Source organism: Myxocyprinus asiaticus, chromosome 13 (genome assembly GCF_019703515.2).
Source record: "Myxocyprinus asiaticus isolate MX2 ecotype Aquarium Trade chromosome 13, UBuf_Myxa_2, whole genome shotgun sequence".
Classification (NCBI taxonomy): domain Eukaryota; kingdom Metazoa; phylum Chordata; class Actinopteri; order Cypriniformes; family Catostomidae; genus Myxocyprinus; species Myxocyprinus asiaticus.
Window position 1 is genome coordinate 26,216,471 of NC_059356.1, and position 15,404 is coordinate 26,231,874.

A 15,404-nucleotide genomic window follows, 5' to 3' on the forward strand; every position below is an offset into this window, starting at 1 on the left:
ACGCAGCCAATGATTTTACTTGTCTGAAACATGTCATTAACCACTCGATCTATACAGATAATTTCATTTTTAAGAATGAAATTGCACCAGTGCTGTGCAGCTCACACACTGAACTTAATTGCTTCAAAGGATCTAGTGGATGCCATCTCTAAGGGTCCTGCCCGCTGGGTACACAATAGATATGAAACAAAGCCCATCGCTGTACTATTGCTGCTGATGCGGTGGAGTCCATTGCATGAAACTTGACATAAAATCTGATACAAATGTTCCTTGTGTTACTCGGTGGAATTCTGCTGTTTTTAAATATTCTGCTCTTTTAGAATATTGTTGCTGTTCAAAAGATAATATCTTGCGCCTCAGCTTTGGAAGAGGTGATGGACCATCAGTAAGCAGTCAGGGTTAGAAGTGTTTAAGTGTTCAAATGAAAGCTTTGACCTAGCAACGTTGCTGTTGATTTTATGGTCATTAATGTTCGCAATGTTGCTATTGTTTTATGCACTAAAAATGAACTTGATGTCTCAGTGTTTTGAATTATAAACTTTGGCCAAATGCACTGCCAATGCTGTTAGATTTAATGTTTATTTCATTCATGTAATGTTTAATGTATTTTTTTTAAATGTCATCAGGAGCACATTTTTTGAGGCTCTTTTTGTTAGTAATAAAGAATGGAATATGTTTTCTTTCTCTTTGTACTTTTATGTTAAAATAATTATCTAACTCAAATGCATGTGACATAAAATAGCATTAGGTTGAAAGTAATCCAAAAGTAATCGGATTAGATTACCACAGAAATGTAATCTACGACATTACGTTACTGATTGCATTTTTTTCTCATGTAATTTGTAATCAGTTCCTGATTACAATTCTCAAGTAATCTGCCTAGCACTGTTGCCCAGCCTCGTAAGACGTGTCAGTTGGCTGGTTTTAGAGGGGTTTTGGGCACTTTTTAGCTGACCAGCATAGACCAGCCAACCATTTTAAGATGGGATGTTGTAACCTGGGATGTTGTAGTGATTTGGTATGAAAACACTATTTAATTCTGGGATTTGTTGTTTGAAACTATAAATTATCTTATTCTGCATTTAAGAATCACTCAGCCAGCAAATTAATGTAAATAAAGTCAAATTAAGCAGCTTTTTTTAAATTACTTTCAGGAACAAGTGGGAGATCTTTGTTGGACTTATGGGAAGGAGATCTTCTAGTGGAGGTATAGCTAAAAAAAAAAAAAGTCCATTCAGACCATTACGTTTTCCTTGAACCCTTCATTTTAACAAATGTCTCTTTGTTTACAGATTTTCAAGAGAAATGGGGTGAACCACAACTTTCCTAACTGCATTTGATATCGACACATTCCATGAAAGTCTCTGCCCTCTCCCGTTTTAGACATAATAACAAAACACAAGATTACACAAGCTACATAGATTACACAAGCATGTGAACAAAAGCAGTAAATTATCTACATTTTCAACAGTATCTTGGGTCTATAAACACCTTAGAGTTTTGTGTGTTATTGATGTCATCATGTAAGTTTTAAAATCTTCAAAACCCTAAATAATAAAACAATTTCTGTGTTAGATCATGAATTGATGACATCCAGCAACATATGTGCAAACACAACCTGGTACAGCTGTGTGGGTTTACCATTTTTTGATGCATAAACATTTGCTGTCACAGCATTTCAAGTGATAATAATTCATATAGACTTTCTTGGCAGTGTTTTAAAGTAAATGAATGTAATTGATCTGTATGAATATTGTCAATAATAATAAATGAAAGATGGTGTGCAATAACAGAAATGACAATAAAGAACAATAATGGCCATTAAAATTTCCTTTTTGATGACTGCATTGTGATTTTATTCCACAAAAGTCTTTAATGTTAACTTCAAAAACAATTTTCGAAGTCCTCTGGTAGCCAACTGGATTTCCTGGACGTGCAATATTGAACATCTTTTACAATATATAGCCATAATTTATGCTCCAAACATAAAGGATTTTCCCCCCAAAGATACATGAAGATGCTACCAGGATTACGGGCTCAGTGCTTTCTGGGATCAGTGCACAGTTTGACCAGTAGCTGGCGACACCTCGCGTTTTCAGTTTGCGTCGCTCGACACCAGAGAAGTAGAGGGAGCTGTTTCTAATTGGTTGTCAACTGACTGTTTTGGGTTCTATCGGAATTGCTCAATCGCAGCGTCTGTTTGTTCATAAAACGTGTTAAAAATACGAAACATCCAAAGTCTTTATAGCAAGTCAGCCCAATGTCGGACATGTTTGGAACGCATTTGGGAGGCTATTTTTAGTCATGACAGTGCAGCTCCTATTTACTTGAATGGGGGAACACTGAAATCTCAAAAACGGTTGGTCAAAATTACGATCAAAGAACATATTTCAAATCAGCAATACAATTTGATAATATTGGATTCATAAATTGTGCTTCTTTACCTCATATTACGCTAAAACACGCAATTTTCCCGGTTTGTGTAGCTAATGCGCATGCGCCTTAGCGAATTGATTGACAGGCGATGTCTGTATCTAAAAGGTGATTGGCTCTTTTACCTGTAAGGCGGGACTTCCTTTATACATCCGTTGACTGCTGGGCGATAAAGCGTATTGGTTGGGCGTTCCAATTTCTCCCATTTATTTTAATAGAAGTGGTCCGTCTCTGCTAAATAATCTCTGAAACAACACCACAATAACGATAAGTAAAAAGTAACGGTAGGTAGATAAGTTGATAAAGTGTGACCCATAGACGATGGTGATCAGTTGTTGCGCATATAACTGTAAAAACACTGCGAAGGAGAAGAGCCTCTCATTCCACAAGTAAGATTAAAACTATTACGGCTGCGGCTCACATTATGTTTTAAAGCGGCAATGAGATCCAGGTTAGGTTTCTGTTCCTTTATGTGGTTTATGTGGTTTTCAGGTTCCCGCTGAAAAACCCAAAATTGCTGAAGAAATGGCTGTACAATTTAAGATGGAAGGACTGGAAACCTGCTCCACACAGTAAAGTCTGCTCTCTCCACTTTGAAGAAAACTGTTTTATTAAAGAGGGCAAGAGAGTCAGACTTCAGTCATGGGCTGTGCCAACCATATTTGCATTCCCAAGACGAGTGGAAGGAAGAAAGGTATGTGTGATGTATAAACTACAATGATGACTTTCTTTATTGCAGATTCATTACTTAATTTGATGTGATTTTATTTTACGTATAGAGTAAGATCAATCCAAGAAGCAGAAGAGCTTTGGTGAGTTACAGAATCTTACTGTGTCTTGTAGTTGCATGTTTCCATCTTGCATGATGAAATATTGCACTTCACCTTCTTTGTTTAGTAATGATGACCTAACTGCTTTCTGCTTTGCAATTTGGGATTGAAGGGAAATGTTGGCGATGTCAAAGCAGCACCAGGAGGTGAAAATAGTTCCAGCCAGAGGACAGCAGACCGAAAAAGATCTTCCAAGCAGCAGCTGACAGGACAGGAAAATAGGTCTGCAGAATCAAACACAGTGGGGTGTTTGATCTGATGTTTTTGTAGTATGTGGTGAAATATGTTTGTTAAGATGTGCTAAAACAAACCTTTATTATGGATTAGTTAAGAACCTCAGGAAGCATATAGGAAGGCATCTCCCTAATTTTTTTGTTCTCTTTCTACCAAAACCACCAGACGCCATGCATGTATTGTAATTCTAACTTTTGTGTATTTTTTTTTTTATGTCTGGTCAGACAACCATGGACCATCCTGGGAGACGAGGCTGTTGACCGAAGCATGACTCTCCCCAGTTTCTTTCACAGTGGATACTGTTTGCCAAAGGCATGCTTTGTACATTTCTCTCTTTTTCTTTAGGAAACTGTTTGGATCCGATTCATTCAGAACCAGTACCAGTTGCATTCACTATAACTTAATACAATTTTGAAAGGAGATATGAAAACTCAAAGTACATAAGACTTTTTTTTTTCTCACAGAACATCCGCTGGGCAGGAGATGATGAATTAAATGTAGTAAGTAATTATGTTGTACTTTTGAAAACATTCAAAGTGAATCCTAAATACATACTTTGCAATAGATTGTCATGGAAGTATTGCTCATCAATACATTGTTCAATCATAATCCAGAAGCCACATGTTGTTTACGGAGTTCGAGGACAAACAAAACCCAATATAATTGAGGTAAGGCTGATTACAGGTTCCTGTAACCATTCTGTTTTATGAGAAATGTTCTGTTCTGGGCAGAAAAGACCCAGATGAGAACAGTAGATATACATCACATACACATTGACATAGGCTTGTTTTTAACACTGAACACAAGCTTTTATAGGATCATTTCATCTGGAAAAGCGGCACCTAAATGTCAGTGGTGGTATCATTGTTTTACATTAGATATACAGTAGCCTAAACCTTCATTTTGAGTGAAAAAGCTGATAATTGGAATATTTACACATTATATCTGTTTAAAACAAATACAGACTTGTGGTTTATTTTCTAAAATATTTTTATTTCAAAATATATATGTCTGGCTAAAAATGAACCAGAAATCCCATGGACTTCCATTGAAAAGGTCTCCACTCTTATTTAGGGATTAGGATATCATAAATACTTGGGGATGGTCTCTTTTGACTTGGGCCAGTAAGCAACCATCTAGCAACCATTTAGTAATGCCCTAGCTACCATCGAGAAACACCCTAGTAGCCACCCAAAACATCCTGACATTGCATAAATATAAACAAGTATCATAAAACGTAAAAAAAGAAAAAATAACATTATTCATTTATTTTTGTGTAGAATCCTAAGATTTTTTTTTTTTTTTTTTTTTTACCAAATACACGGTTACAATTAATAGAGATTATAGGAGATTACTGCTATTCATCAAATAATAAAGTAAAATAGAAATCTAGCAGGGATCAACTGGTTTCTGTACGTGGTGACTACATTTTCTGAGAATACAGTTTTTTGCTAAACATTTTTCAGACACACAATGCCATATTCATACAATGTTTACAATAGTTTAAAACTGACAATTTGTGGTTGTTGTTATAATTTTCTTTCTGTACTTTTTGTTAAGAACATATCAAATCATTGCTGAAATGACAGTTCTCATCATTTACCCTCAGACCATCCCAGATGTTTATGACTTTCGTTCTCTTGCTGAACTCAATGTTTTTTAGAAGAATATTTAAGCTCTGTGGGTCCATACAATACAGGTGAATGGTGATCAGAAATTTGAAGCTCCAAAAATCACATAAAGGCAGCATAAATGTAATCGAAAAGACTCCAGTGTTTTAATCCATATCTTCATAAGCAATATGATAGGTGTGGGTGAGAAACAGATCAATATTTAAGTCCTTTTTACTATCACTCTCCACTTTCATGTCCACATTTTTTTGCTTTTTTCAAAAGAAGAAGAATGTGGAAGTGAAAGTGGAGATTTATAGCAAAAAGGACTTAAATATTGATCTGTTTCTCACCCACACCTATCATATTGCTTATGAAGATATGGATTAAAACACTGGAGTCGTATGGATTACTTTTATGATGCCTTAATATGCCTTTTGGAGCTTCATATTTCTAGTCACCATTTGCTTGAATTGTATGGACCAACAGAGCTGAAATATTCTTCTAAAAATCTCCATTTGTGTTCAGCAGAAGAAAGTCATACACATCTGGGATGGTGTGAGTAAATGATTAGAGGATTTTCATTTTTTGGGTGAACTATTTCTTTAAATTTATTTTTGAAATCCATTCTCTCAGGTTAAAGAAAGGTGGGAATGGCTTGGGCTTGATGTAAGAGGCCCATTCTCTCCTACAGTTGACCATCACACACACATCTTGACCCTGACTGACTACCATTCCAAATGGGTGGAGGCATTTCCTCTGACTCAGTACCTGAGTCAAGATGTAGCCGAGTGTGTTGCTGAAGTCATCAATCAGCAGGGCTACCCTCTCGGAATTCTATCCCGGCTTTCCAGAGGGACCCTCAAGGAAGTATGAGACACATCTTACAGCGAGGAATTTCTTATTCTTAGTCTGCTGTTTTGGACACAGTTACGTTTTGTATGATAGATTTTGAGTTTTTATTTTCTGTCTTGTGTTGTTAGGTTAACCATGAATTGAAGAAACGTGTGAGGTTTAAAGGAAAAACTTTGGTGATACAACACCGCCAAACTGGTTACATGGATCTGGTCACTGAGTCCCTTCTCAATAAGTATGAGATCTTTAGAATTCTATTAATGATTTCTCTCATCTTTTAAGATGTTCTTTGAGTTATTTTGAACTTTATCCAATATGTGATGCTACTTGTACATTTAATTTAATAATGCTAATACTGTATTTGCTACTAAAAGGGATAGTTGACCCAAATTTGAAAATTATGTCGTCATTTACTCACATTTAACCTATTTAATGATCATTTTAACTAATTAATTTCACTTTTTTAATCAGGTTACAAAAAGCTCTACTGCAAAATAAACTGTTTCTGCATGACCAGCATTACTTATGTGTTTCAGGATGTTGGATGAGTTGGTAAAGAAACACAGAGTCACTTGGCATGTCCATCTCCCTGCTGCGACCCTTCAGTTCTGTTGCACGAATCACCCCACAACTCGAGAGAAACCCTTCACCCGCATGTATGCCAGTGACCCGCCATTCTCATCTTCACCCAGAGAACTGCCTGTAAATCAGAATTACATAATTTCATCCACAGAGTTTGTAGTCAGTAGTCTAGTTGACATGGGCTCTGATCTTTCATAAGAAATGACCAACTATATTTGTACTGCACTGTAAAAGGACACTTTTTGTTTGTTGTGTGCCACCTGTCTGGTTTCTCTCTATAGTTGGGTGTGACTGATGTTCGTTTGAGTTCTTTCGTCATCTCATCCACTGAAGCCAACAATCTAGGAATTGTCTCTGAGACTTTAGTAAGACAGCTAAACAAAAATATGTAATTTTGTTGTTTGGTATCATTAACAACAACAAATTGAATTTTTCTCTTTTTTTTCCTTTTTTTAGGTGCACTGACTTAGATCAGATTCCTTCTGTTCAGGAGCTAAAAGAAGTTTTGTCATGGTTATGTGACTGTTTTCATATTGCATTGTCTCATTTTTCAAGTTCTTGCTCAGATTTTTAGTAATGACTCATAGACTGTAAGCAAAGAAGCATTTGAGCTGCCATGCTCAGGGGAAACCCGGGTTCGAGTCCAGCCCAGGTCATATTCCCATCACTCTCTCAACGTTTGATTTCCTGTCTTTCCCTGACTGTGTGTAAACTTAAGTTTTTCTTTCTTGCCCTGTACAGTACAAATATTGTAAAGCAATAAAATTATTTTTAAAACTGAAAAAGGAAACCACACTTTACGGTATTAGGAATTGTAAACCATCCTCTTATGTTAATAAATATATTTTTGAATATATTTATGAATAATCTGGTAAGAATAGCAGGAAACACTAATACACAATACAACAAGGTTGTATTTGTGATTATTAAAGGAATATTCAGGGTTCAATACAAGTTAAGCTCAGCCGACAGCATTTGTGGCATAATGTTGGTTATCACAAAAATTAATTTAGACTCATCGAACCTTTAAAAAAAAAAAGAAAAAATCTGTGTTCCAGTGAGGCGCTTATAGTGGAAGTGAAAGGGGTCAATTCCTGCAGGGTTTTAAGGCAGAAATGTGAAGGTGATACTTTTATAAAAGCACTAGCATTAATTATTCTCTTAAAACTCATGTATTATTTGAGCTGTTAAGTTGTTTAATTAGTTGTTTTTATAATCGTTTTAGGGTTTGTTGACATTACATCTTCATGGCAACAAAGTTGTAAAATTGGATATAACTTTACACAGAATAGGTTAGTCAGTGATTTTATCACACTAAAATCATGATAACATGCATTTGTTTATGTTTTGTGGCTATACTTTTGAAACAGTGAGTATTTTAACATAAAAAAATTGCCCCCCATTCACTTCCACTGTAAGTGCCTCACTGTAACACTGATTTTTCTTTTTTTGAAAGAAAAGGAGGTGCAAGTCATAATTAAGGTTTGTGATTATCAGTATTATGCCATAAATGCTGTCGATTGAGCTTAACTTATATTGAACCTGGAATATTCCTTTAAAGCAGTAGTTAACATACAAACAATGAGCTTTACAGCATGTTTTAATCTCGGTTAATGTTAATTTCTACACATATTTATTTTTTTACTTTAAAAGTTGTGTTGCATTAACTTTTATTTTATTGAACTAACATGAACAAACAACGAACAGTAGTATTTTCATAACGTTATCCAAGATTAATTAATGCTATAAAAAATCTCAATATCTAATGCATTAACTTATGTTAACAAATGGAAACTTATTGTAAAGTTTTACTGAACAGCATTATACCTATTTTAGTTCTCATACAGAAGAGAAGATAGAATTAAAAGCTGCTTTTCCCGAAACTGCTTTTTGTTGTAAAGTACCATCATTATCTTCAGGGTTGGGAGGGTAACTTTTGAAATGAATTCCACTACAGATTACAGAATACATGCTGTAAAATGTCATTTGTAATGTATTCTGTTAGATTACTCAATGTCAGTAACGTATTCTAAATACATTGGATTACTTCTTCAGCACTGGTTGATTTTTTCACTTGTTTTGACTATAAAAACTCTGCCAGTACAGTAAGACAAAATATACATGTTAAAAATACATTCTCTGAAAAACCTAAATATTTTATGCAGTGTTGTTTCTAAAACAAGATAAATCAAACTGATCTCATTTTAAGGATTTGTAGATATTTTTACAGGAAAACAATACAAAAATTCTTATCAAGAATATTATTTTTGCCCTAATATCAAAGGTCTTACTAGAAAAAAAGAAATTATGATCCAACATGAATTTTCTTGATAAAAAAACAGATCGCGCCTGGTAACGTGCATGTAAAATGGCTAGAAATAGCATTTTAGCAATTTACACAAGGTTTATTTCTATTTCTTCTGCTCCAAACTTACTTCAAACTTACTTCTCTGTCTGCTCGTATGAATGTAACGCATCATAAGAAAGTGTTTCACTGCTGTACAAATGTACTTTGGATCGCATCATTTATATGTATAAATGTTTTCCATCTGAAAGGTCTAAATATTAAATGAAACAAATGACAATAAAATGCAAAGTAATCTGTTTAGTAATAAAAGTACTTTTTGAATGTAACTGTATTATAATTACCAATGATTTAAATTGTAACTGTAGTGGAATACAGTTACTTATATTTTGTATTTTAAATACATGATCCTGTTACATGTATTCCGTTACTCCATTCCATCAATAAACCCTGTGGTTTTATAATAAAGCAAAACAATACCAAATCATGTATTACCATATATTTGCTAATTCTATGTTTCTTTTATAACATTATGATATCAATCATCAAAGGAAAAAAATATAAAAAGACTTACAAATATGAATGGCTTTGAGCAAGGTTTTGATAGCCTTCTTATTCTGTGACCTAGCAATAGTTTTGAGGTGCTGTTGTAGTTCAGCAAGCAGAGCATATAAAATGGGTTTCTGGTTAGAAAATGTACAATTTTGTTAATAAAATGAAAAGATTATGTGAATACAAATATTCATTAAAAGTTCTTCCCTTGTAGTGACAAACCAGCGCAGCAGATGGCAATATCAACCAATTTTGACTTGGAAAAAATGAACAGCGAAGAAGGGCACGAAAGATGAATTAATAACACGTTAGTGGCGCTCAGTTGCACTTAGTAAGTTCAACTGCAAACTTTTTCTTTTTCTTACATGTACCTCACGACCACTCTCATATTAGCAGAAATACGTGATGTAAAACGGATTTTGATAGAAGAACTGATTAAAAATGAGAAAACTAATCATTGGAATTGGTGGGTGAGTAAAATAATGCGGGAAAACTTTTACAGTTCTCCCAATTGTCCAGTGCCAGCGTATGTGAATCATACATTATAACTAATTCATGTGCTAGGATGACAAATGGCGGGAAGACCACTCTGAGTAAAAGCCTTCATCATGTTCTACAAAACAGCTGTGTTATTTCGCAAGACAACTATTTCAAGGTACCACACCCACTTTATGTATGAAAATAAATGTAATTTATCTAAATGTTTTTATACATGGCTGACAGATCCTTATTAATTTTACAAATATTAATTTTGTGGTCCTTTCTCAGGATGATTTGCTGGTCCCTGTTGATACCAATGGCTTTAAGCAGTATGACAGTAAGAACAGTTCTCTTGTGCATGTGATCCATGCCAGTTCATCACAATGCAAGACATACTGTAGTTGCATTATATTCTACATCGCCAAAAATATGTGGACACCCAAACACCACACTCATACGTGCTTGTTGAACATTTAATTTCAAATCCATTGGCATGTCGAGTTGGCCCTCATTGTGCTGCTGTAACAGCTTCCACTCTTCTAGGAAGGCTTTCTACTAGATGTTGGGACATTGCTGCAGGGATTTGCTCCTATTCAGACACAAGAGCATCAGTAAGGTCAGGCAATGGCGTTGGGTGATGGTGGTCTGGTTTAGCAATTGGTGTACCAGTTCATCCCAAAGGTGTTCAGGTCTGGCTTTGTGCAGGGCAATAAAATTCTTCCACACTAGACTCTAGGTCTAAGGAGGTTGCATGGATGTATGCTTGATTTCATGTGCCTGCTAGTAAGGGGTGTGACTAAAATAGCCAAAACCATGAATTAGATGGGGATGTCCACATACTTTTAGCTTTGTACTGTACATCAATTACTTGTGTGTAATGTCTCCCAACAAGCTAGCCTATTTTACAATACACAGAATGTTTTATACATTATTCTCACAAAATCACCTGATTGTAGTTGTAATGTAAATTGAATTGATCGCTGCAGCTCTGGATGCCCTGCACATGGACAGGATGATGAGTGACATTGACTCGTGGCAGGAGGATCCTGAGAGCTTTATGATATCTCGTGGTCTTACAGTGAAATCCACAGCATCACTGCAACCCAGTGTGTTTGTTCTTATAGTGGAGGGATTCCTCATTTTTAATCATGGGTAATGTGTTTTGTTTATTGTGTTTTTAGCTCAGCAAACTACCATACCGGTCAAAAGTTTTGATTCACAGACAAATTTGGGCACATAATAGTAAAGCCATCAAACACTGTAAAAGATGTCTGTAATTTTAACAGTAAAAGACTGTAAAACTGCTACAGAAAAAAAACTTTAGTTGATTAACGAGTATTAACTGTAAAATATACAGTACAATTTTTTAATATATTTTAAAAGACAATACAGTAGTTTTTACAATAAAATGTTGTAAAATTATGATTTTCCTGTATAATTAATGGTACAAATTTACATTGTTTAACAGGAGAGTACATGTACTTTTCACAGCAAATTATTGTTAAAATTACAGTAAAAAACAATAAATCAGGCGTTCCCACAATTCCCTGCATGACCCATCATATTTCATTATATTTTATGGGAATAGTTATGTTTCTTCTCATTTTTACGTACATTGGGGTGTTCTGTGTTATATTTTATGTAGTTTAGTTAATGTTATAACTATATACTGCATTATTTTAATTTCACATGTGTTACCCTGATGGTGTTTAGTGTTTGTGTGAGTGACACTGAGCACTGTCTCTACATGTTTATTGGAAGAGCCACTATTGGTGATCTTCATGTCATCATGTGCTCTTCTGTATTTTTTACAGTGAGTAACAATACATTATATAGTGAAAAGCAGAATTTTACAGTTTCAGAAGGTTAATATAAAGTTTATGTTGTGTTTTTACTGTAAATTTAGCAGATTACTATTTTTTTTTATTTTTTTTACAGTGCCAGCATGGTCATGTAAATTACAACAGTTTTAAACTGTAAAATTTACAGGTTGTTCTGTAAAGTTGTTTACATTTTTACTGTATTTTTTACATAATTATTCTGGCAACCACAGCTGTCAGTTTTTTTTTTTTTTGTTTTTGTTTTTTAAACAACAGGATATTTTTTACAGTGTATGAAATAACAAATAATGACCAAAAAATGTTAAACTAGCCAAAACTCTCATTCTCACAACCACCTTTATGAAGTGCAACTCTTTTTAAAAAAGCATTGAAGGAGTTCCCATATAGGCAGTGCAGTTGTTGATAGCTTTTTTTTTTATTTTTTATATCTGGTCCATCTCATCCATTTTAAATGAAATTACAAAACTAATTTCAAGCATTTAAGTATAAACCTTAAGATCAAAAGGCTGTTGCTCTGAACTTTTGATTGTTATGTTAATTTTTACAAGATTAAGGAAAAGACATACAGAAGAACAGTCACTATGTGTGCCACTGGTAGTAATTTAGAACTGAGTCTGACTTGGCTCAAGAAGACAAGATGGGTGTTATTGGATAGGAATGGACAGAACTTTAATTTCGAGTAAATTTCTCAATCTGAAATAAATCATTACACAAGTTTTAGTGCTAAAATGTAAAAAAAAAAAAAAAAAGTATCCATTGACAACCACAGAGGACAAGTGGTGTTAAGCATCAGACCAGCATCGAAGCTATGGACCCTTTCCACACTTCCATGTTTTGGAATGCAAAAGTAAACGACTGCAGGGTAAACTTAGATTGTGGTGAATGGGAGTGAATAGGCGACTATGCCAAATATAATTTTTGTTTACATATTTGTTCCAACATCAAAAGAAAAATGCCACTATTATGTTTCCACAACTTTAAAAAAGAAAAACAATTGAGAGCGGTGGATTACAACGTCAGAAGAGAGAAGATGGCAAATTTACTGTCACTTCTCAGCAGCTGTATTAGAATCCTCATCACATCTGTGGTAAATTGTTTTTTCCATACTAATTCCAGGGTAATATAATATAAAGTATAATGTTGTAAATAAATTGCTAGATTTACACTGCTAAATAAGGCAGAAGTGCATCATCACAGTCTATGGACCCTTTTCACAGACTGTGATGACTTGTTTCTGCCTTGTTTAGCAGTGTAAATCTAGCAAACATTTTTATATTTTATTTTTTTTAATTATTTAGTTTTAATTTATAACATTACACTTTGTATTATTTTACCCTGGAGTTAGTTTTAAAAAACAAGTTTCCACAGATGTGATGAAGATTCTAATACAGCTGCTGAGAGAGTGATTTTTTTTTCTATGCCTTTTGGGGGACACGGGTAAGCAAAAATGATAAATTATGTGATCTCCCTTTTACCACTATATTTTGCTTTCATTTACTACCGCATTCCAAACCCGGATATTTGAAAAGGGTCCACTGGGCCTCTTTTAACTCTTCGAGTGTGAAATTGGTTTGCCCTTAGAGTACAGTTTACTAATTTTTATTTACAATTTTTGTCAAGTTCTGTTTTCTATTTTCCAGGTAGATGATGAAAGACATAATCAGCCCTGCTAAAGAATTTTAGTTAAAAAGAATTTTGTGAAATTATTGTGCATTACTTGATATAATTACGTATAGTTTGAATGTGCATTTCAAGTAGGCTAGATGAAGGCATAACGGTGACACAGCCGCGGCAGTTTTGTCCTGTTTAATGTGTGCCCTTTTTGTTGTTTCTGCAAAGAAAGAGCATTCTTATGAGAAACAAAGTAACAAAAGCAGCAAAAGAAGACATTTGTGTACATTAATTAGTGTAAATGATCTGTAGTACAATGAAACATGATTGACCTTGCACCACCATTAATAGGTGCCAAAGTTCTTGTGATTTAATTTTTTTATGTTTGTATGGATGCTTGTATGATTTTACTTCCAGGCCCCTTAATATCTTATTCGACAAGTGGTACTTCCTGCAGATACCTTATGAGACATGCAAAGAAAGAAGAAGGTACAGTAGGAGCAAGACTCCCTGAAACTGTTCAATGAGTCAGGTTTGATAAACATAAGTGTTGTGACTGAGACTCCTCCTCCCTCTAATTGATAGCTCAAGAGTCTATGTGCCTCCAGATCCACCAGGCTACTTTGAAGGGCATGTTTGGCCCATGTATCTGAAAAACAGAAAAGAAATGGAAGAGACAGTAAATGGCATAGGTAATGTTTGAGCAAGTCACCTGTGTTATAATTGAGGTGAGATAAATAATGTGGTTAACTGTCTTTTCCCTTTATACAGTGTTTCTGGATGGCACTCAGAAGATGGAGATGTTGCTCTCCACTGTTCTTGCAGACATTCAGAAAATGCTGGTGGTTATACAGAGCTGAGTTATCACGTGAGTAACTCTGATACTTTTGCAGCACATTCAATGTTCTTCTAAAGGTTTTGCCATTAACACTCCATTTCTGTCTTTCTATTTCTATGTAGAAAAAACAACAAGAATTGAGGGAATTCTAAGATTATCAGTGAAGACCAACATTCCAAGCCTGTTTCTAAAAGTAGGCTGCTACTAGCTTTTGACCACAAGCCACATGGCTGTCAGGCAACCATCAGAGAAAAGAGAACTCATGTATTACTAGTACATATAAATCAATGAACATAGCAGAGCAAGTTTTAATGCATTGATTATGCTGTTCTATGCTTTTAAACTATTTTGTATGAAGGATTTCACTTGACCTTTGCAACCATTTTTCATCATAATTATGACATTGATTAGGTTAATTATTTAATTTGATGATGATTTTTGCTTTTGTTTGCTAAAGAAAATGTACAAATGTTACATAATATAGAATGTGATGAATTTAACACTTGGTTTCGTTTACCCTTTAGTGTTTGCTGTGTATGTTATGTGAATAAAATAAAAAAATTGTAGAATACTTTAGCTTGTCTGCTTCATTGTTAATTCTGCAAGGTCTATGACCTATTTGGTTTGGTCTAGGTCCTATTGTAAACCATTTGTGAAACAGCTGCCAGTGACAACCAGACCAGTCAGTATGTGTATTGCGGTGCATGAAAAGGCATTAAGTGACTGTTTTGAAAAAACAGACAGGGACATTTAGAGAAGGAATTAATAGGATGACCGAATGCATTACTGGTCACAAACTTATTTTCCGAACAATAAACTGTGGTTTACCGAAGATATAAACCCTCTTTTTCTGTTAGGGGTGTAAGAGTTTCCACAACTTTAGAAAAGAAGAAAAATAATTGAGAGCAATATATTACATCAGTCAGAAAAGATTTTTTTTCTCTCTCCAAATATGTCCTCCAAAAGCAATAGAAAATGATTAACAATTTTTATTGATTCCATGCAGCAAATCAAATAGACACAACAGAAAATGCAGAATCAAACCACATCAAAACTTTTCCCCCCGAACATTAACCCCCCCACACGACACAACAAGCACCCCAGTGGTCAAAAGCCAACTGACAAAGACACACAAATAGACAATAAAACAGCAGAAAATATTTAGAAACAACAACAACAAAAAGGAACATAAAAAGCATACTTTCAAAAACAAAAAGGTTGCAACACACGCAT

At 34.6% G+C, this 15,404-nt stretch overlaps 2 protein-coding genes across 4 annotated transcripts; both read left to right on the forward strand.

Annotated features, from left to right (window-relative positions):
• The first annotated feature begins 2,122 nt into the window (after positions 1-2,122).
• LOC127450932 (uncharacterized) lies at positions 2,123-9,085 on the forward strand. The gene is made up of 12 exons (XM_051715435.1): positions 2,123-2,822; positions 2,926-3,127; positions 3,213-3,245; positions 3,376-3,485; positions 3,722-3,809; positions 3,962-3,997; positions 4,112-4,165; positions 5,744-5,977; positions 6,091-6,197; positions 6,499-6,664; positions 6,826-6,909; positions 7,001-9,085. Exons 1-12 carry the CDS (start codon positions 2,755-2,757, stop codon positions 7,007-7,009), a joined length of 1,191 nt encoding a protein of 396 aa, XP_051571395.1. The 5' UTR covers positions 2,123-2,754; the 3' UTR covers positions 7,010-9,085.
• Positions 9,086-9,674: 589 nt separating this feature from the next.
• LOC127450936 (nicotinamide riboside kinase 1-like) lies at positions 9,675-14,201 on the forward strand. 3 transcript variants are annotated; one of them, XM_051715441.1, is made up of 7 exons: positions 9,675-9,867; positions 9,966-10,056; positions 10,170-10,218; positions 10,868-11,033; positions 13,751-13,822; positions 13,919-14,025; positions 14,105-14,201. In XM_051715441.1, exons 1-7 carry the CDS (start codon positions 9,767-9,769, stop codon positions 14,191-14,193), a joined length of 675 nt encoding a protein of 224 aa, XP_051571401.1. In that variant the 5' UTR covers positions 9,675-9,766; the 3' UTR covers positions 14,194-14,201. The 3 variants fall into 3 exon arrangements, with proteins under 3 accessions (XP_051571401.1, XP_051571403.1, XP_051571402.1); XM_051715443.1 differs by having other exon boundaries at positions 9,678-9,732; XM_051715442.1 differs by having other exon boundaries at positions 9,693-9,871.
• The last annotated feature ends 1,203 nt before the right edge of the window (positions 14,202-15,404 follow it).

What these genes read in the sequence shown, in the direction of transcription:
- LOC127450936 (XM_051715441.1), top strand. Translation starts at nt 9,767, where the DNA reads ATGTACCTCACGACCACTCTCATATTAGCAGAAATACGTGATGTAAAA. An exon ending in TGGCTTTAAGCAGTATGACA is followed by an intron (nt 10,219 to 10,867) that starts GTAAGAACAGTT and finishes TGATCGCTGCAG; the next exon opens with CTCTGGATGCCCTGCACATG. An exon ending in TTCCTCATTTTTAATCATGG is followed by an intron (nt 11,034 to 13,750) that starts GTAATGTGTTTT and finishes TTTTACTTCCAG; the next exon opens with GCCCCTTAATATCTTATTCG.
- LOC127450932 (XM_051715435.1), top strand. Translation starts at nt 2,755, where the DNA reads ATGGTGATCAGTTGTTGCGCATATAACTGTAAAAACACTGCGAAGGAG. An exon ending in AAGAGCCTCTCATTCCACAA is followed by an intron (nt 2,823 to 2,925) that starts GTAAGATTAAAA and finishes TGTGGTTTTCAG; the next exon opens with GTTCCCGCTGAAAAACCCAA. An exon ending in GTGGATACTGTTTGCCAAAG is followed by an intron (nt 3,810 to 3,961) that starts GCATGCTTTGTA and finishes TTTTTCTCACAG; the next exon opens with AACATCCGCTGGGCAGGAGA.